This window comes from Lutra lutra, chromosome 14, assembly GCF_902655055.1.
Source record: "Lutra lutra chromosome 14, mLutLut1.2, whole genome shotgun sequence".
Lineage (NCBI taxonomy): Eukaryota > Metazoa > Chordata > Mammalia > Carnivora > Mustelidae > Lutra > Lutra lutra.
This window is the reverse complement of record NC_062291.1, coordinates 72,769,831-72,791,482: the sequence shown is the minus strand read 5'-3', so window position 1 is coordinate 72,791,482 and position 21,652 is coordinate 72,769,831. Positions and strand designations below refer to the sequence as shown.

Here is a 21,652-nt window from a genome sequence, read left to right as displayed (position 1 = left end):
CTTGCCCCCTCCTGTGGTTTGGCAGGACTGGTGAGCCTGTGTGACGGTTCACAACCACCTACACATATCTATTTTGTTAAACCCACCTACCTTTCCTGGCCTCCAGGTCCCAGCGCCACGTAATCACGCCTGCACCCACAGGGCAGGACAGGTGGATGGCCGTGGGTGGGAAATGCGGAGTATGGGACAAGGGCCCCGGGAAAAGAAAGCACAGGCAGGACTCTCCCACAGAAGCCGTCAAGCCTGGATTCCAGGTTTCGCGTGCTTCGCCCACCGAGGGTGTTGGCATTTCCGGGCCCCGGCTCGTGAGGATGGTACCTTCATACGCGAGTCCCCACAGCCACCCCTGGCGCAGGTGTGGCCCCAAGTGGTGACCGCAGCTGCGGCCCCAGGGTCACGCAGCTGGTGGGCTGACTGTGGTCTTCCCGCAGCACCCTGTTGCGTGCTCCGGGGTCCGGGGTCCGGACCTGGAGTCCGTCTATGAAGTGAGACCTGCCCTCTGTTTCCCCATCCCCGTAGCCATTCTTCTTTGGCTTTTCTACTTTTGAACTTGTTTCCACAAAGTGCTCTAAGCAGAGACTGAAGAAGGAGGGTCCAGCGGGCTCCAGATGGGCAGTGTGTGTGGCTGCCCAAGGTGGTTGCCCTCTGCCCAGTGTGGCCAGAGCATCCTCTGACCCGTGGGCCCCCAGCCTAGGCCCCTGGGTGCCGGTGAAAAGGCTCTTCTGGAGTAGTGTGGGGTGGGAGCCCCGCTTCTGGAGCAGCGGGAGGCTCTCCGCAGCAGACTCCACGGCCCCGAAAAGCTGGGGCGGGGGGGCTTTGGCAAATGCTATCTTCATCATACCCACAGCTGAGCAGCCTTCCCCACCCAGGATGAGGGCACGGAGGGGCCTCGCAGAGCTGAGGGCTGGAAGCTCCGGCCATCTTCCAGCTTTGCTGTAAAGCATCCCCCTGCCCCGCCCTGCCCACCCCCAGAACATGTGGGGGTCTGCAGGAGAGGGGGCCAAGGGAACAAGCCTCCTCCCAGCAGCCTGCCCAGTCCCCAGCCAGGTGCTGCGGCGGGGGAGGGAGAGTCGCTGTTCCTCGGCAAGCGGGCATCCCCTCTCTCACCTCCACCACGTGCCCTGACCCCAAGGGGCTCTCGCAAGGTCTGGCTGTGGTCCAGGCTGAAAAACCTCCGCGGATGGCTTCCGTCTCCCTTCAGGTCATCCAGGAGGTGAGTGGCCTGCCTTTAGAAGGAGCGTCCGACGGAAACCAGTACAGCCCAGATGTCCAGCGCCTGAACTGTCAGAAGGTAAGCCTCTATCCTGCCTGGAAGGGAGTTCAATTCTCTGCCTTCTCTGTAAAAATTAGAAGTATGAGATGGAGATCTTTGCTTTGCACCAGCCCCGTGAGTAAGAGACGTACAAAGCTTGGATAAGGCCAATAGCTTCAGGCAGAAAAGCTGACTTTGATACTCTTGCTCGGGTGCAGGAAGCTTTATTGAACCGAGGTCAGCATGCCCCCCATTCTTACACAGAGAAATTCATGGTAGGAGGCCTTTCTTTTGCACTGACTCCTGGTAAAGCTTCAGGGCTAGGAGAACTGCCCCCATGTTGATTCCAACTAAAGGGCTCTGTTGCTCATTTGCCTGGAGCTGGGGGGCCGGGTGCTCGTGAAAAGGAAGGCTGTCACCTATAGCTTCACATTCCAGGTCCCAAGTATCTGTAAACAGGTACTCTGAAGCCTGGGAGTGCACGGAGCAGAGCGTCCCTGGGCCTCACCCTGGGCTCCCTGGCCCTGGCAGGGAAGAAGGCAGAGGGTCCCAAGATATCTCAAGCAGGGAGTCCAGAAGGCACAGGTCCTCCCTCACAGAGTTCCCTGGCCAGGTCTAGCCATCCTTGAGCCCCCGCCTCAGCCCAGGCCTGTTGGCTGGGAGTCCCTCCGCCTGTTTCCCGGAGGTCTGGGCGAAGTCGTTTTCTGAGAGAAGCTAGGTTGGAACTTTCTGAGTGCTTCCCCTTCTAACAGCAGCCCCCACGCCCTTCTAGAAACTCCTAAGTACCCTAACAGCCCTGGGGGGTGTAGACGGGGATATTATTCCTATTTAAACACATGCACAGCAGGGCCCAGAAGGGCTTATAAGTGGGGCACCTGGTCTGGATGGAGAGTGCTCCAGCCAGGGCTCCAATCTCGGTCTGACCCTGTGTAGACAAGCGGGCCTTTCTCGGGAGCCTGATGTGTGTGTCGTGCCGTCAGTTCTTGAAAGCTTCCCTCATGCCTGGGTGGTTCCCAGCCCGGCGGTCAGCTCCAATAGGGATGAGAACTCTAAGCACCCCCTCCCCCGGGCTGGCCACAGGGTTGCTCTCCCAGCAGGCTGAGCAGGCATCTTGAGAACTTGTGTACTCAGATGTGTGGTGGCCCAAAGAAGAGGGTCGTCTCCAGGATGGGGCTGGGAAAGGGAAGGCGAAGGCAGGTCCTCCAGAGAGCCCAAGGGAAGCCTGGCTGACAGGCCATCAGGGACCCGGACTCTGCAGTGACCACCGGCCTACATCTGTTAACGCTCTGAGTTTCCCGTATGTTGTGATCCCTGAGGTAACCGTTCCCAGACAAGATCACCCACTTGTCTCCCTCTTTTCTGCAGTTAGATATAACGGAGAAGTACCTGTCAGCCCCGGAATACGGAAGCTCCATAGAAGGCCACACTGAGGTCCCAGAGGCCAAAGATGGTACCAGCGTTTGCGGCCGGCAGCCTCGGCTTGGGCGGGGGGTTGGCGTCCCGGGCTGTGAGACGTGGCTGTCGGGCTCGGGCTCAGCACTGATGGGTTTTAACGGCTGCTTGCAACATGACTCCAACTTATAAACCGCTTGGAAATAATACAGCTGATAAAGCCAAGAGAAAGGGGGAGATGGGCAAATTGAGGTCAAGTTTTATGAATTGCCGGGGGGTAGAATAGTCTTGCGTGTCTTCTTGTTTGCGGACCCTGGACCCAGTCGCTTAGAGCCAGTACAGTCAGTGGAGGTGCTCCAGAGCTGACATCGGCTGTGTGGGGCGCCGGGCTGGCTCAGTCGGTTGAGCCTCCAGCTCATGGTCTGGGTTCAGGTCATGACCTCAGGGTCGTGGGATCAAGCCCTGCGTTGGGCTCCCTGCTCAGTGGGAAATCTGCTTGGGATTCTCCCTCTCTCCCTCTGCCCTTCCTGCCTGTGCTATTTTGCTCCCGCCCTCTCTCTCTCTCTCAAATAAATCTTTTTTTAAAAAATAGAAATTATCTTTAACAAAAAAAAAAAAAAAAATGAGTTGGTGTTTCCCTCTTGAGTGTGTGATTCCAGGGATTCCTGGCTCTGTCTGTGGCTCCTGGTCTGGGGAGCCGATGTGTGTGCACGTGCATGCACATGTGTGTACATGTGTGCGCGTGCACAAAAGGGAGGGGCAGAGGCTGCGGGAATGGGCGTGCTATTCCCGCTTGTCGTCGTGGTGGGTCAGCGGGCTGTGGGCCCTGCTGACAGCTTTTTCTCTCCTCTCGACAGTCAAAAAGAAGTCTTCTCCCGGCCTGAAGCTGAGCAACCTAATGAATCTGGGCAGGAAGAAATCTACCTCGCTGGAGCCTCCAGACAGGTCCCTCGAGACATCCAGTAAGACCCGCAGCCGCCTGTGGCACCCGCGGGCTAACCCCGGGGTGGGAGCCTGGCTCCAGGAAGGCAGCTCAGACTGTGCGGGCCTCTAGAGGTGGGAGCTCTTGCTGGAAGCATCTTAGGGAAAGCCGCCCTGCAGCTCCCGCCTCTGTCTGCCGTCCCCTTGGGTGGCTCGTGACGCGCACCAGCCTCGGTCTCGCTGCAGTGCTGGATCCTTGGTGCGCGTGACTGGTCCTCCCGGTGCTCCTCTGGCAGCTCTGTTCGTTTGATCGGTCTTGAAGGAACACAGCAAGCAGCGCCCGGGAATGGGGACCGGGCAGAGGGGGAACACAGTCCCGAGAGCCCACAGGCCAAGTGCAGCTTCATATGCCGAAGCCACACGCTGTGTCATTGCAGTAGCTGTAAGGACTCGGGGACAGAAAGAACCTTTCCTGCTCTGAGGTCGGAGGGGGCTTCCTGGACCTGAGTCCCGACAGTTGGGCAGGAGCTGAACGGGCTGACGTGGCATCCCCGGGCAGGAGCTAGGACTCAGACATGGGGACAGTAAGACCCATTAAGGGGATGACAGAAGCCCACGTTGCTGGTACAGAGGGTGTGTCTGGGTGCTCCTAGGCTCACTGAGGTCATCTCTACTCCCCTCATTCTGTCTTGAGGAAACAGAGGCCTGTCCCACAAAATATCCGGAGGGAGCCTCTGTCCAGGCTCCCAATCTGGGACTCGTTGCTCTGGCTCTTCCTGGGGCCCGAAGGCTGCTACTATCCTCCTTTAGGCCTTTTCCTTTTCCTCGTAGTACTTGTGTCCCAGCCCTGGGCTCCTTCCCTGAGTCCCAGTCCAGTTCTGGTTTTTGAGACTGGCAGGGTTGGGGGTGGCATGGGAAGTCAGCAGATGGGGCCTCACTTGTGGGGCCCCTTGCTTCTCTGGCCAGGAGACCAGGGTCGTGACCTGCTCTGCCAGCCCCTGCCTGCAGCCCGGGGGGGCATAGTGGTTGGCACAGAAAGCTGGTCTCAGGGAGTCGCTGGGAGATGGAGCTGGATTATTGCCGAAGTCTCCAGCAGAGAAGCATGCTCCTGTCCCCTGTGGCTAGGGAAGGGTGATGGAGAACATCGTTACTCTCCTTCCCAAGACCTACCCTCTGTACTCCCTGCTTTCTTGACGCAGAGTTCTCAGTCCAGAGAACTGTGATGGGCAAGTGAGGCCCTTGCCTGGGTGAGCCAGCATTCCTAGGTCCTGGGCTTGAATTCTCCAGTGCTGCTATTCGTGTGGCTCTGAGAAACTTATGATCCCCACTGTAGGCCCAGCACTGGGTGGGTGGGAACGTGGCCATGCACTGTGACCCATCGCGTGACTTTGAACCCTGGGCCCTGGAGGGGAGGGTGGCAGGTTCCTGCCCTGGAGAAGCTCAGTGTCCGCTGGGGGCGGCTGACATGGAAGCAGGCCTCACTGTTCTGGGATCCGGGAGTTCCGGAGGGAGGCAGAGCAAGGCGTGCAGGACCGAGGGAGGGTCAAGCAAGGCTATCGGAGTTTGGGACGAAGAGAGGGAGCCGGGCAAGGGGAAGAGGAATTTGTAGGCTGAGGCCAAGTGACTGGGTGACGGAAGGACCGTCTGTCAGGGGCGCCGAGGAGGCTAAGGCTGTAGAGCCCAGCGAGCTGACGGCACCAGTGGTGGGGCAACCTGGGCTGGGGACCTTCCTGCACGTGGCCCAAGTGACCAGGGGCGGGGAGAGCTTCTGCCAGCAGGGTGTGAGGCCGGGGAGCCTCGTCCTGCAGCATACCCAGCCAGCCTGCTCTAGCCAACCGCACACCTCCCTCCCCTTGGGCCGGACGTGGTCCCCCACACAGCAGAGCTGTGAAGTCTGCTTTCCAGGGGTCTGGCCACGCACACACAGGCAGGGCAAAGACCGGGCTGGATTCCCGGCCTCCTTGAGGTGAGAGGGCTGCTCGGGCAAAGCCTGATGGGTCTGGGAATGGAGATTCTGGGGGAGATCCTGGGAGGCCCAATGGCAGCCATGGACGCGCTTGTCCCCTCTCTGACAGGTTACCTAAACGTGCTGGTGAACAGCCAGTGGAAGTCACGCTGGTGCTCTGTCAGGGACGGTCACATGCATTTCTACCAGGACCGGAACCGGAGCAAGGTGGCCCAGCAGCCCCTCAGCCTGGTGGGCTGTGAGGTGGTCCCAGACCCAAGCCCTGACCACCTATACTCCTTCCGCATCCTCCACCGTGGCGAGGAGGTGGCCAAGCTGGAGGTACTGCTGGCCTGGTGGGGAGGCCGGGGACGGCGTGGTGGGGGGGATGGGGGGGAGGCCAGGGGCAGGGGCGAGGCCGGGTCCTGGCCTCCAGGCTGCCGGCTGTGCTTCTTGGACCGCCATCCTACCATTGAGAGGCTGTGTAGCCCTGCGTGGTTTTGGTTTTTTGTTTGTTTGTTTTTACTCCCTCGAATTTTACTTCTTTGCATTTTTAAAAAAATTTCCATTCCCTTTCTGACCTCAGAGCAGTTGTGTTATAGGAAAGGGACAATGAGCTACTTCCTGCACTGGGGGCAGGAGGAGTATTTATAACTCCCTGAGCTGCTTGAAAAACCTTCTGGGGATTCACAGTGGGTTTGATTTGGTTTGTGTATCACCAGATGGGGCCCTGTACATAGAGACAATTGTTTGTTAGGGCTTATCTGGGGGAAGAATGCAGTTTGTGACACAATGAGGTTTCTCCCACTCCCCACCCTCTGTTTGATGTGATGTTACATTTATGAAAATAAGAGGTGACCTAGGGGCACCTGGGTGGCTCAGTGAGTTAAGCCGCTGCCTTCGGCTCAGGTCATAATCTCAGGGTCCTGGGATCGAGTCCCACATCGGGCTTTCTGTTCAGCGGGGAGCCTGCTTCCTCCTCTCTCTCTGCCTGCCTCTCTGCCTACTTGTGATTTCTCTCTGTCAAATAAATAAATAAAATCTTTAAAAAAAAAAAAAAAAAAAAAAAGAGGTGACCTAATGCCTTGCATTGAGCTGAGCCAGAGATCTAGGCACGCAGGGAAGCACCCTCCCGGGCTCACCCATGTTCACCTGGTCCTTTCTCCGGAGTCTTTCTCCAAATTGTGCTCCAATACTGCCCTCTGGTGGCTAAAAGCTCCACATCCCAGTTGCTCCCTGGAGGAGGACCCCCGGGACCAGCTTGATCGCCCCCCCACCCATCCAGCTGTCCTGTTGACAGCTACTGACCCAGTATAATAATGTGGTAAAGGAGACAGATGTGCAGTCACTGGACTTGGCTTCTAGAGAGAGTGTGATATGCTACTCAACGAATCACCCGGTGGGTAACTTAGTTACAGCTGCTGGAAAGCCGTGGGGTGGGTGCTGTGCACTGTGGGAAAGCCCCACGAGCTAGGGGCAGGGGGTGTGCACAAGGAGGCTGGCAGGATCAGTCCTCAGAGCAAGGGGACACCATGGAGGGCTTCAGGGGACGGTGGCATGCTGAGCTTGGGATTGCAAGATGTTTCCTCCAGCTGCTGGGCAGGGAAAGGGATGGAAGGGCCACCAGAAGGGACACACTGAGACTGGTAAGCGAGCCGCCACAGTTTCCCAGAGCAGAGAGGGTGGTGGCTGGAGCTAAGGGTGCCCACGCAAAGCGGATGGAAACGCCCACTGGAAAGGGAAGGGCAGACAAAAAGCAGCTCGATGTCCAGCCCTGCTCCCAGCAGCCTCTCTGGGAGGAACGCAGAGGGATCAGCCATTCAGCTGAGTCGTGTCATGCCAGTGGGGTGGCTCTTGGTCCTCGAGCAAGTAAACCTGAGGTCTTTATAGGATTCCCAGTGTTTTCTCATTAAAAAGGCAAGAAACAGTGTTGGTGTTTTAACAGCTCCCCAGCGTATGTGTTTGCTTTGACCGCACAGTCCGCTGGAGGAAGTTGGACTCCAGCTTCCCCGGGATTTACCTCGTTATTCACGAGAGCCAGCCGAGCTGGTGTTGGGTGTTGAACATGCCCTTTATCCTGACGCTGACTTTATTGAAACTGTCAACAAAAACGAATTTGAATCTTGTTATTTCTTAGGGTTCTGGTCTTGTATTTACAGATTAGGGTGATTAGACTGCCTCATGGTAGTTTATAAAATAGAGGTGTCCCCCTCCAATGCCTGCTCTCGGGGCTCATTAGCCTTCTAGACCCACATGTCTATGAACCACGGATGGTCCTTGGGCAGATGTCCACAGCGTCACCGAGGGGGGCGCCAAGCTATCCAAGGTAGCAGGAAATGTTTGGTGGCACAGGGACGAGATAAGCTAGTGACAGTGAGGCCTGGGCACCTGGGCGGGGGCGCTGCTGGCCTGGCCGGGAGGGCTGGGCACCCTCCGCTCTCACGTCATCCCTCTCGGTCTCCTCCAGGCCAAGTCTTCTGAGGAAATGGGCCACTGGCTGGGCCTCCTGCTCTCTGAGTCAGGCTCTAAGACAGACCCGGAAGAATTCACCTATGACTACGTGGACGCCGACAGGGTGTCCTGTATCGTGAGTGCGGCCAAAACCTCTCTGCTGTGAGTGTTCAGGGGCTCTGTGGCATCGCACCCTCCCTTCCCAGCCATGCTTCCCGACATGGGCCCAGGCTGACAACCCCCCCCCAACCCCTCCCGTGGCCTGTTCCGTTGGGCAGGGTGGCAGCTGAGAACCCAGGGTCAGCCCTGTTCTATCCAGGAGTGGGAAACGGGGCCCGAGAACAGTGAGGAGCGGAGTCAGGCCTGGGGTGGGGCGGGGTGGGGGGGACGCACAGCACCTTTGGCCTGCGTGGGCACTCTCCAGCTCCTTATGGCAGGTTGTGCCTCTCCTGACCATCCCCTTTCTTTGCTGCCAATGGAGCGCTTTCTCCTGGCTTCCCCCTGAAGTCCTGGCCCACTCTGAAATCAGCAGGGTCGGTACTTCTGCTCTCCAGGCAAGCAGATGGGGCTCTGGGAGAAGCACTCCTGGATCAGGGTGGTTTGGGGAGCTGTCAGGGAAGCTGGCCGAGCTGCCGCAGTGGGATCGGCTTTCCTGTGTCCAAAAATGGGGATGTGGCTGGGCTGCCCAAGGGCATCGTGACGATGAAGACATGAGAAAGGATTTCATGGTTGGAAGAAGGTCCTAAAAGGGAGGAGTCCGGGTGGGAAGGCAGTAGGATCTAGAGAGGAGAGCTATGGGGGCAAGGAAGTTTGTTTTCCTGGAAGAGAATTTCAGAATGGGGAGTTCCAGTAAGAAGGGCCTGGGAAGAGAGGGAGGAGATATCCCTAAATACAGGAGTTGAAATCGAGGTCGATGCCAGGGCCCAGGTCCCCTGCACAGCCTGCGGTTCCTGACATACCTCGCGTCGTCATGAATCCTTTGAGACTGGTGGCTTTCACCACCCTCTCATCAAACCCCTCTCGCTGTGTCTCGCCGGGGCTTCCAGACTGATGCAGAGAAAGTTCTCAGAGCCGAACACTTACATCGACGGCCTGCCCAGACAGGACCGTCAGGAGATGTTGTACGATGACGTGGAGACGTCAGAGCTGACGGCTGTGGTAAGGACCCAGGCTGGGAAGCGACCTGGGCTGTCCTGTCCTCCTCCCACCAAACCTTAATGCCAGAGACCAGCAGATTGTCCCTAAGATGGGCGGATTCCAAGTCCCCTGCAGGGTGCAGGAACCTAGTGCAACGAGGCCATCTTGTGTGCGGTGCACCTGGCCTAGGGAACCGCCGTGGCAGTGGGAGGGTGGGAGGAGAGGTGTCGGGATTGGGAAGAGCGACACCATTAACCTGTGAGGCCCACACTGATGGTGGGCAATCATAGCGATGGCAGGTTCCGTTTACTGGACACCGAACCCTGTGCTATAGTGAGGGCTTGTGTGGATCGTCCCATTTAATCCTAACGGCCCCCATAAGGATGTGCACTAGTCTCTTCTCTACAGATCAAGAAATGAGATTCAGGAACAATAAATATGATGTCCTGGGCCTCCCACCTCCTGGATGGTAAACCCAGGACTCATACCCTGGCCTTTTAAGTCCAGCTCAGTAGAAGCTTCCCCAGGAGGTGGGTCCCTGTGAACCCCAGCAATGGGGCAGGGACAAGAGGCAGGTCTGGCGCCCCCTCCACAGCGCAGGGGTCAGAGGCGATAGTGACAGCCCCCCGACTCTCCTCCGCAGGCGGAAATGCCAGAGGAAGCTGCCCCTGGGACAGATGCTCTGAGCGAGTCCCCTCCCGACCGAGTCTACCTGGACCTCACACCTGTCAAGTCCTTTCTGCACAGTTCCAGTGGTGCACAGTCTCGGGCCCAGTCCCCACCGCCACCCCAGCCGGACCCTCCTGCCAAGACTCTCCCTGCAGACCCGGGCCCTGCCCCCGATGAGCCCCTGGTAGAGTCTCCAGAGAACCCCGAGCTGCAGGTAAGGCCCTCCCCACACAGGAAAGCCGGCCTCGCCTTCGCGACGCCTGGACTGGCTGAGCCGCGTTTGTTTCCCCCAAAGCAGACTCTGCGGCAGGAGAGTCCAGAGCCCGAGGAGACTTCCCGGAGAACCACGACAGTCAAAATCCAGACTGAGCAGCAGAAAATCTCCTTCCCGTCGAGCTGCCCCGACACGGCGGCCGTCACCCCAACCGGAGCCAGCCCACCTATGAAGGAGAGGTTGAGGGTGGCCAGTGCAGGTGCCTGAGCTAGATAAGAGTTGCATGTTCTGGAAATGGCTTGGAGAAGTTAGTCCAGTTCCCGCCCTTTCAGACTCAGAAGTAGAGGTGGAGAGAGGTGAAGGGACTTGCTCAAGGTCACACAGCAAAGAAAGTGTGGGCCCGTTTTCCTCATCCGTCCCTGCCAGGCTGGCCTGGTATTCAGCTCTGAGCCACTACCAGAGCCTTGGGTTGTGTCTGAGCCTGTGGGGGTGGGGGAAGGGGGAGGGGGTGGAATGTGTCCCAGCCTGGCTGACCTGGGGCTACTCTTCTCTGGGTCCATAGAGATCAAACTTGGCAAGAATAGGACAGAGGCGGAGGTGAAGCGGTACACAGAGGAAAAGGAGAGGCTGGAGAAGAAGAAAGAAGAAATCCGGGGGCACCTAGCTCAGCTCCGGAAAGAGAAACGGGAGCTGAGAGAGACCATGTTAACATGCACAGGTAAGGGGCCTCCCAGGTGGAGAGGTCAGGCAGAGAGCTTGGCCTCTCCATGGGAAGAAACCGGATTTGTGGCCCTGCGGGCGGCCCATGAGCCTTGGCCCCCATCCGCCTGCAGTGCGGCGGTGGGGGGGAGCTCCCCTGCCCTGTCCTCCCCTACGTCCTGTCTGAAATGCGGCTCTTCCGTACAGAGACCCTCTGACCTGCTGTCAGCAGGATGGTAGATAGCGAACAAAACCGGTCAGAGGAGGAAGTCTCTAAAAATCACACATGTAGACATCACTGTTTTATTTTCACCTAAACATGTCCCCTCTTCAAACGTGGTACCGAGGCCTTTGCCTGAGACACAGGCCATCTGCCGGCTGGCCCGGGTCCCCTTTCCTGACACGTGCAAAGGAAGTCCGAGTCCTTGTAGCTCATCTTCCAATCTTTCCCCTGTCACTCAGCAGCCATCTCCTCGAAGAAACTTACCTCTTAGGGGACCCCTGAAACACCTGCCCCATTTTCAGAGTCCATCTCGCATTGCAGAGTCACACCCACAAGTGCAAGTGTGGGAGGCAGGTTTGGGGACAAACCCCGGCTGATTCTTGGGAAGCCACGAACATGACTGTGCCCCCCTCACCTTCCTCCACCAGAGTCACCTGCTTTCTTTGTTCTAGAACAGCTTTATTGAGATACAAGTCACAGATCAGATGGCTGCCCCATCTACACTGTACGACGCCATGGTTTTTAGAATTTTCCTGGCTCTGTGCCACCAGCACCAGACACCTCAGAACATCTCACTGCCCATACTCATTAGTGGTCCCATTCCACCATCCCGTTCCCTAGGCAACCACTAATCTGCTTTCTGATGGAAGCTGGGTTTCCTTTCTGCCCAGCCGAGACTGCAGAGCTGGGACAAGCATGACCAGAGGCTCATCTATGACGGTCCTTGCAAACCTGGAGTGGGACCTGGGTGGTGACATAGAGCCAGGGAGCCCCAGCCCTTTCCCTCCTGTATGGAGTCTCTGGGCAGGAGAGGAGAAACTTCCACTAGAGTTCATTCTCCTGGCAAAGCAGCCCTGAAATCCTAAGCTAATAACTCACCAGAGCAAAAGAAAGTAATTCTTAAAGTATGGATACCGACCACGAAAATAGGACCCCGGTTCCAAAACCATCAATGACATCTTCTCAGCTTATTCTCTGCAAAGTTTTCTTTACCATCGGGCCCTGTGCCTACTTGTCCTCGGACAGGGGCTGACAGGTGAGGGCTCACCCTAGGCTTGGAAAGAGGGCATACATCATGGCAGTGGCTGCTGGCCCGGAGCTCACGGCTAGGGGAAACCGCGGTGCCATGTGGCTCTGCTCTAGTTTCCTGAGCCATCAATTCTGGTGCTCTGGTACCAACCTGAGGACTGCAGGTGAGAATAAAACAGGACTGAGGAAATGCCAGAACTGAGGACCACCACTCCCGGTCAGCTTAGGGGGGCCTGGAGTGCCGGAAGGATTGCAGGAACTCAGTGGGGCAGGTGGAAACAGCATAGCCATTCTCCAAGGGTCATTACTAAAGCTGCTCTCTCCTTGCGGGTTGCTGCAACAACAGCAGATATCAAAACCACTGAGAGCCCTGAAGAACCTACCAGAAGGTTTTATACCTCAGACCCATGCTCTCTGGTGAAGGCAGAGCTCTCTTCCCCCAGAGTGTGTACCAGCCTTTGCAGAATGCTAACGCAGGACCCAGCTCTGAGTGTGGGGGAGCCAGAGCTGTGGTCCACACCCAGCCGGGGTGCCGTTGCCTGCAGCCAGCTGAATTCCCCCCACAGACAAGGGCGCCCTGGCCAGCCTGGAGCAGAGGCTGAAGGAGATCGACGAGGAGTGCCGGGTCGAGGAGAGAAGGCGTGTGGATCTTGAGCTCAACATCGTGGAGGTGAAGGACAACCTGAAGAAGGCGGAAGCCGGGCCTGTGACGCTGGGCACCACTGTGGACACCACACACTTGGAGAACGTGAGCCCTCGGGTAAGTGGCAGGAGTCGGGGTGCCTCTGTGCCACCTGCAGCGCCGCCTGGGGTGGGGCTGGGGGGAGGGGGTCCCATGACCGGCCCTCCGCTCAGGCCTTGCTCTCCTCTTACCGCTACAGCCCAAAGCCGCCACCCCCACCCCCGCCCCAGACTGTACCCCCGTCAACTCGGCAACAGCCCTCAAGAACAGGCCTCTTTCGGTCATGGTCACGGGCAAAGGCACTGTCCTCCAGAAAGCCAAGGTAAGCGGTCACACCCAGTCTCCTTCAGGGCCACCAGGCAAAACTGTCGCTAAGGTGGGGCCCCCTCTTCTGGCCCGGGAAACACTCCCCTGCTTCTGGCACCAGCTCTGAGAGGGCTCTGGCCAACCAGAAAGGCGTGAGCCGCGGGGTCCAGCGTTCTTACCAGTCCGCCCGGGGACACCGGATCCTGCAACCATCCCCCGCTGGAATATCTGTAGAGGCCGGGGTGATTCCCTAAGTTCAGAGACAGGCTGTGACTGGCCAGTTTTCAAATCAGAAAGTCAGTGATTCTAAAGGCCTTCCACCATTAAAACAAAAGAAACAGATTCAGAGAGGTGAAAGGATTTGCCTCAAGCCCCCCAGCCAAATGGTGGTGAAGGCTTGGTAAGGTGTGAACAGACAGAAGGCCTTCCTGGGTTCCCCCTGGGGGCTAGATGGAAAGTGTTGTCAATCTTTTCCTCCTTTGCACTGTAAAGAACATGCCGAGGGCAGCCTTTGTTCCGGGGAAACTCTGCTCCTGGTTTCTGTCCTCCTGCTTGAGAGAGTGTGAAGCCCCCAGCACCAATGACTGGAGGCTAACCCCAGGCGAGCCTTTGAGCTGCCGCCCCCTCCCTGCTGTGGCCCGTGTGGCAGAGCAGTCCCAGCAAGCTCTGCTGGGCCACGACCTCTGAATCCTCTTAGCAGGTGCCCCAGATCGGAAATAGACAAGGGTTGAACGTAACTGGCATCTCTATTCTGAAATGCTTCTACGCTTCAGAAAAGTATTTCTCCTTAACGCTGTTTCTATGTAGATGGAGGTTGCTACAGAGGAAAACTAACTTTCTTCTTTTTTGGGGGGGGGGGGGTGCTGGTATTTGAATGGTACTCTAGGAATGGGAGAAGAAAGGAACAAGTTAGGAGACAAGCTTCATCTAAAGACTCTCCTGCCATCACGGACCTTGGTGACAATCCTACTTCATTAAAGTCTTCATGAAAGCAGCGACTCTGTCAAGAGGCGAGTCTGCTCTGAAGGAGAAGGAAGGACTGTGGTCCTCTGGGCGGAGAGCGTGGCTCAGAGGAGGCTCTGTCCGTTTTCAGAGCCAAAGGAAATAATACAACAACAAAATAGAGGGCTGCTCTGGGGACCTAACTGCTACTGGATGGAAGCAAGACATTGCTGTATTTAGGGGTCTTCTGTGTTTTTTCTTTGACGATCTCATCAACTGCTTTATCAAGCTTTTTAAGTAGTGAAAAGCATCTGATGGTGGGACTTTGGTGGAAAAGAAATCAAGGCAGCAGGACCCTGTTCCACTGGTCATGTGGCTTGGGTGACCGAGGAGACCTCAACTCCAGCCATCTCTCGTCCAAGCTCCGACTTCTCTCCAACATGAGCAGGTCTGACTCTGTTTTCTGTGGCTTTAAACAGCATCGCGACCACCTGCGTGAAGCCATCCATGACCTGCATCTTGAGAAACAGTAACGGTGAGAATATTTGGGACCAAGATGATGTGCTGTCCCCACTAAATTAAGGACTTTTTTCCAGCCTAAAGCAGGCCTGAATCAATTGCTTTTAAATAAAATTTTAAATGATACTGTATTATATAGGGGAGAAAAAAAGTTCATAATCCTGTAATTTAGAACAGCAAAAAGTGTCTTTTTCAGATTTAGAAGGATCTTTTTGAGGTCTGACTTTTTACATTACCATAGGAGGAAAGATCACCTGGCGTTTACAGATGCAGTCCTGTGGCTGGGCCATTTTTCGGGGAGAAGTTCTTTTAAGTTCTGCTTAATGTCCAGGCGCCTTCCAAGAAAAACATGGTGAATTCTGTTTCAGGTTGACACTGTCCTCCTCCTAGAATTGGCAGTGCTGTTCTTTGTGTCTTTTCTCCTGATGCAGTGTTTTGTTTTGTTTTTAACACTGATTGAAACATTTCATCTGCCGTTCCTGCCTCGTTTCTGGGGGTTGTCAATCAGCATTCTCTAACACTGGTTCCTGAGAACTAAAGGTCTCTCGATTTCTGTTGTCTTCCTAATCCCAGGGCATTTATTTCCTTTGTCATATACACTTGGTGTCCTTTACCAAGTGTTGAGTTCGATTTATTTATTTTTTTTTTTTTAATAAAACGTTACCTGTATTTTGGGGTTTTCTTGTAGTTCATGGAATGGCCTGGGGCAGTGCCTGGTAGATGTCGACCTTAAGGGGAAAACACACTGACGTTCAAAACATGTGCAGTAAAAACTAGTAGAACTGCAAGGTGCGATCTTAGCAGGAGACTTTAAGCCTCCTTAACTCACGCCCAGAGGTATGCCTGGAAGAGGATTTCCCTAGGATAACACAAAGGAAACACCTGTGATCAGTTTCTGCAGATAAGTGGCTGGAACCTGGCCCTCCTAGAAGTGAAACACACCCCTACATGATTGTTGGGGGGAGAGAAATGTACCAATACTTGGAGGGTTGCCTAAGGAATAATTAAGAAAGTTCCATGCATGAATGTTACTTAAAACAAAATCTGGCTCATTGAAATGACTGAAACAAAAAATAACCTGAGGCAAAATTAAATAGAATTTTTAAAAAACGCCTTTAGTTTGAATATGCATTTTCCATTTTATAAAGTTAGCATAGTCATGGTACCAAATATCCAGCACAAATCACAGAAGAAAAATCAACTCTCATTTTTTGGACAAAGATGAAAAATACCTTAATATTGGCAAGCGAAATTCGACAGTGTTTAAAGAATCATGCGTCACGACCACATCATGTTTATCCAAGGAAGCAAAGGTGATTCAAGAACTGAAAATATACTAATGGGCCATTTATGATATGATCAGATTAAATGTAAAAAAGATCATCTCAACACTCCTAATAAAGTATTTCTAACCTGATAAAGTCAACCACAGAAAGTAACATAGAATGATGGAAGATCCCTTCAGGTCCAGAAACAGACACCAGAGCTTTTAAATACATTATTTCAGAGGTCCTAGACAAAAGTACTCGTATAAACATCAAAAGGAAGGGATGAGTCTGATTATTTATAAATATCGTTCTAGAAAAGAGAATTAACTCTTAGGATTAGAGCATCCAGCTTGGCTGGAATTGGGATCATGCAGAAAACAAAAGACTGATGATCTATCTGCACTGTTTAAATTTTTCCAAGGAAACCCTATTACTATGTGCTTAAAGGCCAGTTTCTTTTAAAAGAAAGGAATTCCCTCTGCCACTACTGGGGCACGGAGAGGGTTGAACTATTCAGTGACACCTTCCCTAGAAAAGGTTGAAAAAAAAAGGCTTGAGGGCTGGGACCTAAAACTAGAAATAGCCTTTAATGTGTAAGCCCAGAGCCCATGGCTCTGTTGTTTTTTTTTTTTTTAAGTTGAAGCAATTCAAATGGGCCAGCCACACATTAGCCCTGACCCGGACAAGGCGCTCACACTACAAAATGATGAACCTGCTGTCAATTTGAAGACGGTTGGTTCATTTAAGTTCTTTGACATCACCTCTCAGCACCTGCCAGGTGTACACGTGACCCTACCCTGATGCCGCTGCTACCACAGCAAAGGTAATAATGGGAATGAAAATGACCGTTCCTTTGTGATGTCTAACAACACCATCTGATGACCTCTCCCTGCACTTTAAATCAAAGTAGCCTTGAACATTTGCATGCAAAACAGTTACATTATTAACATTAAAAAGAAAAGTCAGGACAAAGTGTCTGGACTTAGGTCCCAGCTCTGCAAAGCTTTCTACTGAAAACCCAAATCCCAACCACACAACCAAGGGGAAGAAGTGTTTCCTGAAGACTGTGGGGCTGAGTACCTAGTTTGCCAGAAACATACGCCCGCGGAGCCCTCTTGCCACATGGGTTCCATTAAATAACCAACATCGTTTCTCGAAATAGTCCTTTCAAAACTGGACATGGAAAGCAAAACCACCTAAACAGCATAAGTTTGATGCTTCAAAAAGCCCGTACCCTCTAAGTTTCTTTAGGTCATATTTGTTAAGAATTCCACTCCTCCTTGTCCTACCAAGAAAGGACAAGCAATAAGCACTGCCCAATTAGCCCCCACTAAGTAACCTCCCAAGGAAGCCCCTCCAAGGGAATGTAGCTCAGGCCCGGTGCCAACGTCACCCGGCCCCTGGAGACCAGGGTGGTCTGCACGCTCAGCTCCTCTCCCATAGTCAAACAAGCTGGTTCACCGTCACGTTTCAGTCTGGAGTCTTTCTAGGTCTTTGCCACGCATAGATCTGGTCACAAATGCCACTCCAGCCCCTTCTCAAACTAAAAGCAAATGCACTTGGACATCTCTGGGAAAAGACAGTTTTTCAGTCTCGAAATGCCATGGCTCCGGTGGTCCCAAGGATACTGCAGTGCAGGCCTCCTCCTCAGCGGTACCATCCCAATAACATTTAGCGTTTGTTGAGGGCAAAGGGAGCTTCAAACAGGACATTGACCTTCTCCAAGCTCCTTTGTTTCTCCTCAGGGGGAAGCTGGCAGAGGACACCAGGGCACACCCAGGGACGGAAAGTCAGTATTTACTTACACATCAAGACGCTTCGACAGCTTTGGTAGTGGCCGAACTGGCTGCTGCTGTGTCCCTAAGCAGCACAGTCCGCAGTCAGGACAGCTCTTCCTGGGGCTGAGGGACATGGGTGGGAGGGTTCCCTGTGGAGCTGGAGGCAGATGCTCTGAGGACCCCAGGAGACAGGCAGCTGCAGGCGTGCTCTCAGCGCCCGGGGCGCCCGGGCCTTCTGGGTGGCTGCTGGGAGGGGTAGGGCTGCTGCCCTTCTGCAGGCTCTGGGTGGGAGCCTCGTGCCTTGGGGGCATCTCCTCGCAAGGACCCTGGGAGAGAGGCGTACCTTGAGGACAGGAGGAGTGTCTGAGTCCTCTTCTCCCCAGTGGGCAGCCTGTGGGCCCCGACACTTGTCTCCCTTGCTCCCCAGCCCAAGCAGCAGGGCCAGACCAGAGAGGCCCTAGCTGACGGCCCTTCAGGTCTGCTCCCCGGCCTCAGGCTACCTGAGCCCAAGGCTTCAAGGGGCCATCTGCTGCTAGTCGCTTGGCTCCTCTAACTTGAAATTCAAGTGCGGGAGCCCCAGTGGGCTTGTAATGCTGCCCGGCATGGCTGGCTGTCTCGTCCAGACCTCTCTCCTAGGCTGTGACTGTGCTCTGCTCCAATCACCAGTGCCTCCCCAGTCCTCCCTCGGTGGATGGCCATTCCTCCCAGTTTCCTGAGCAGAGAGAAATGCTTGAGAATGACCTCCCAATGGCCTCCCCCGCTCTGTGCCCACGTCCTGCCTTCCTGCCTCTCCACCTCCACTGTGCTCCCAACCCAGGCCTCCCTGGACACCCTCCTCCCAGCTGCTGTTTTCTCGACTGAGCCTGGCGCCGACACCCTGTGAGCTGTGCTTATTCACTGCCCGTCTCTCCACCGGCAGGGGAGCTCCAGGAGGGCTGAGCTGCTCACTCTTCACCGCTATGTCCCTGCACCAGGAACAGCGCCTGGGACGCCAGTGGCCCCCACCGCATGTTTTGGGCGAGAAGGAACAAACCATTGCAGGAGGCCCTCCGCTGAGCCAACGCCCTCGCCCCTGATTCCGCTGAGTCCCAAGGGCCAAGCAGGGCTCAAGTGACCCCCACCCAGCACCCACAGGCAGCGCGAGCACTGCACTTACGGTTCCCGCAGTGAGGGCCCTGCCAGCCATCCCGGCACTCGCAGCGGTAGCTCCCGTTCCACAGGATGCAGGTGCCCTCGTGCAGGCACGGGCTGGGCTTGCACAGGCTGACCGGCCGCCTGGCTTCTGCAAGGGAGAACATGCCCAGAGGGCCCAGCCTGGGTCAGCCGCAAAGACCCCCTCCTCTCAGGAAGCCCAGGACAGAGGTGAGGCCACACATCTCCGTGTTTCTGTGGGCCCTTAAGCAGTAGGGCGGAGGTCAACACAGGGTGGGTGGCCCACACCGCACGGCTGGTCAGAGACCCAACTTCCACCAGCTCTCCTGCCGCACGCAGGGACTCTCTCCCTCTCCGTGCGCTGGGCACGCAGCAGTGTTTACTGGGACGGATACACTTTTAAAAAAGGCAGGAAGGAGGTCACTGGCAAAAGGATGCCCTGGGGCCGGGTGGCCTGACTGCCTATGTTCCTAGCTCTGTCATTCACTACAGGTCAGAGTCAACCCCGGTCCTTAGATTCCTGGGGGAATCTGTAGGTATTCAAACAAGGTCTTCTATTCAAATGAAGTGCAAAAACTCTCAAGTTTGGCCATCCTGGCGATGACGTGCCTGGGGGCTCAGGCTGAGTACCCCTGCCCCGCCCCAGGGGCACTGAGGGCGTGCACAGCCCCACTCACCTGCACATATCCATGCGAGGAGCTCATCCTGGTGGTACCTCAGGTCTCCGTAGCTTGCCACGTGGATCAGGGAGTCCCGGGGACCTGCGAGCCTCCGCAGAGCCTCCCTCAGGACAGGCCCCACGCCCACCACCAACACGGAGACGCCGTTGTTCCTCAGCTTCTGGACAGGGACCGCTGCGTCCTCCGCCCCCATCCCGCCCGTGAGCAGCACCACAGCCTTGGGGACACCAGGCCGGGCACCCCTCTGGACAGTCATCACTTTGTCATAGACATGCAGCAAGGCTGTGCCCGCCGAGCCCACGCCGCCCAGGTAGGGGGCCTGGCTCGTGGCCTGCAGCACCGCAGCGCGGGTGAGATGGGTGTCCAGCCCAAAGGCTGTCCGGACCCGGCCGCCATACACCACCAGGCTGACCTGGGTCACGTCTGGGTTCACGTCAAACTGCAGCGTGAGGCTTCTCACGAAGCTCTGCATCTGGGCGAAGTTCTCGGGCCCCACGGAGACGGAGGCGTCCAACAGGAAGAGCAGGTCCAGGGACCGGGCCTGGCAGCCTGTGGGAGCGCGCCGGTGAGCCCCGGGCCGGGCCGTGCCCAGCAGAGCCCCTCCACAGGACCAGGCCAGCAAGAGGGACCGTGCTGGGTCGGGTCAGCCAGTCTGTCCCCTGCAGTAGCCACCCTCCACCCTCTCCTAAGATATTAGGACATGTGAATGCGGGGCTCGACCACATTCCCCAACTCCCTGGCAGAGAGGTGTGGCCACATGCTGAGGTTCTGACTGGATGTGGCTGGAAATCGTAGTTTCCAAAATCTGTCCTCAAAAGGGGGCTACTTGCCTTCCACTTTCCTTCCCCCTACTTACTGCTGGCCGAGAAGCCGTGACCTTGGACCTCAAGGTGGAACCCCAAGATAGCCAAGCCGCCCTGTGGGCTGAGGCCACCCACCTCTGAACTGTGAAACAGACGCCTACCATCTGTCAGCCCTGAGCTCTGGGGACCCTCTGTGACAGCTCCCCGCCCGCACCCTCATCCCTCCTGTTACTGAGCACTCTCCGCGTGCCATGCACTGTACTCCAGGCGCCACTATACCAAGTGGACAAAGTGGGCCCGTGTCTCCCTCCCCGGGCTGACGGTCTGCGGGGAGACAGCCACAAAACCAACCCAGAATCACAGATCCCGGGAGCGGGCATGGGGGAGGAAGCGGGGTCCCGTGAGACGGACCAGCAGGAGCCACACGGCAAGCGGACTCTGTGAGGAGTCTGGTCTGTGGAGGTCTGGGCAGCTCGTGGAGGGCAGGGAGGGGGCCTGAGGGGCCGCTCCTCCGCCTTGCCCCTTGCACGGGGCTGTACAGAGGCCTGAAGGACCAGCCGCAGGGCACGCTCGGAAGCCAGTGCAAGGGCCTCAGCTTTTCTTCCAAGGCAGAGGGGAGCCAGGGGGAAGGATTAGGCATGGAGTAAGTGGATCAGATTCACTGGTTTTTAGAAACCGCTCAGGCACAAGCACATCTGAGCAGCGGCCACCACGAGGAGCCTGAGAAGACACGACGACTACCTGTAATGTAGGGTCCGAGACAGAATTCTTGGAAGCACAAAAGGTCACTAAGTAAAAACTAAGGAACTCTGAACTAGGGCTTGGGTCCTTAGCAAATGAAGTTGCATCCGTACGGGGTCATTAATTCCGACAAACATACCTCGTTAACCTCTTACAAGAGAAGCACCACTACCGCGGGGTGCGGGGACCTCACCTGGCCGCGGCCGGCCACACAGCTTCCCCTGCAGCTCAGGGATTCGGCGGAACAGGTCCTGGGGGCCGGTGTAGACCAGGACGTGCTTCCGGCTGCCGGTGATCTCCTCTAGCTCCGCCCGCACGGCCTCGGTGCCCACTCCCAGCAGAAGCAGTTCTCGGGCCCTCGCCTGCCGCGCGGGGCCAGCCACCTCGTCCTGGGACGGTGACTCGGTGAGCAGGACCAGCACCCTGCGCAGACGGTCCTGGCCCGTCCTGGCGGCACTCCCAAAGCCCTGCTCCGCTGCCTGCCGCAAGGCACTGCCCGTCAGGGTGGCGCCGCCTCCGAAGGGAAGGCTGTCCAGGCTCTGGAGCAGGGCCGGCACGTCCCGGTACTCGCCCACAGGCACTGCCATCACCAGCTCCCCGCTGTACCAGGCCACACCCACACGGGTCCGGGAGTCCTCGCTCAGCGACACCTGCACAAACCGCTTCACGAAGGCCTTGGCCCGCAGGAAGCCCTCGGGGGTGGTGCCTGCTGAGCTGGCCAGCAGGAAGAGGACGTCGATCCTGCACTCCAGGCTCAGCTTTGGGGCTGCCAGGATCACAGCAGCCCGCGGTCACACTACAGCCACTGGGAGCATGCGGGTCACCATCCCACCCGTCTCGAGGCACCCA

General features: G+C 56.3%; 2 protein-coding genes across 9 annotated transcripts in view; one reads left to right on the top strand and one right to left on the bottom strand.

Moving 5' to 3' along the window:
* The window catches only part of AFAP1L2 (actin filament associated protein 1 like 2), a 95,533-nt gene extending 81,505 nt beyond the window's left edge, over positions 1-14,028 (top strand). For 4 of the 5 annotated variants that reach the window (XM_047702523.1, XM_047702520.1, XM_047702518.1 and 1 more), the window contains 12 exons: positions 1,202-1,291; positions 2,618-2,702; positions 3,502-3,606; positions 5,641-5,852; positions 7,978-8,123; positions 9,008-9,119; positions 9,742-9,981; positions 10,063-10,240; positions 10,544-10,699; positions 12,499-12,692; positions 12,814-12,936; positions 13,807-14,028. In XM_047702523.1, coding sequence (XP_047558479.1) covers positions 1,202-1,291; positions 2,618-2,702; positions 3,502-3,606; positions 5,641-5,852; positions 7,978-8,123; positions 9,008-9,119; positions 9,742-9,981; positions 10,063-10,240; positions 10,544-10,699; positions 12,499-12,692; positions 12,814-12,936; positions 13,807-13,833 — 1,668 coding nt within the window. In that variant the 3' untranslated portion in view covers positions 13,834-14,028. The remainder of the gene's footprint in view (positions 1-1,201; positions 1,292-2,617; positions 2,703-3,501; positions 3,607-5,640; positions 5,853-7,977; positions 8,124-9,007; positions 9,120-9,741; positions 9,982-10,062; positions 10,241-10,543; positions 10,700-12,498; positions 12,693-12,813; positions 12,937-13,806) is intronic. The other variant, XM_047702519.1, reaches the window with a different exon arrangement.
* Positions 14,029-14,973: 945 nt separating this feature from the next.
* Positions 14,974-21,652, bottom strand: part of VWA2 (von Willebrand factor A domain containing 2) — a 46,797-nt gene continuing 40,118 nt past the window's right edge. For all 4 annotated transcript variants that reach the window (XM_047702525.1, XM_047702527.1, XM_047702524.1 and 1 more), the window contains 4 exons: positions 20,997-21,569; positions 19,257-19,808; positions 18,584-18,709; positions 14,974-17,753 (listed from right to left, as the gene is read on the bottom strand). In XM_047702525.1, the coding sequence (XP_047558481.1) occupies positions 17,638-17,753; positions 18,584-18,709; positions 19,257-19,808; positions 20,997-21,569 (1,367 nt within the window). In that variant the 3' untranslated portion in view covers positions 14,974-17,637. The remainder of the gene's footprint in view (positions 17,754-18,583; positions 18,710-19,256; positions 19,809-20,996; positions 21,570-21,652) is intronic.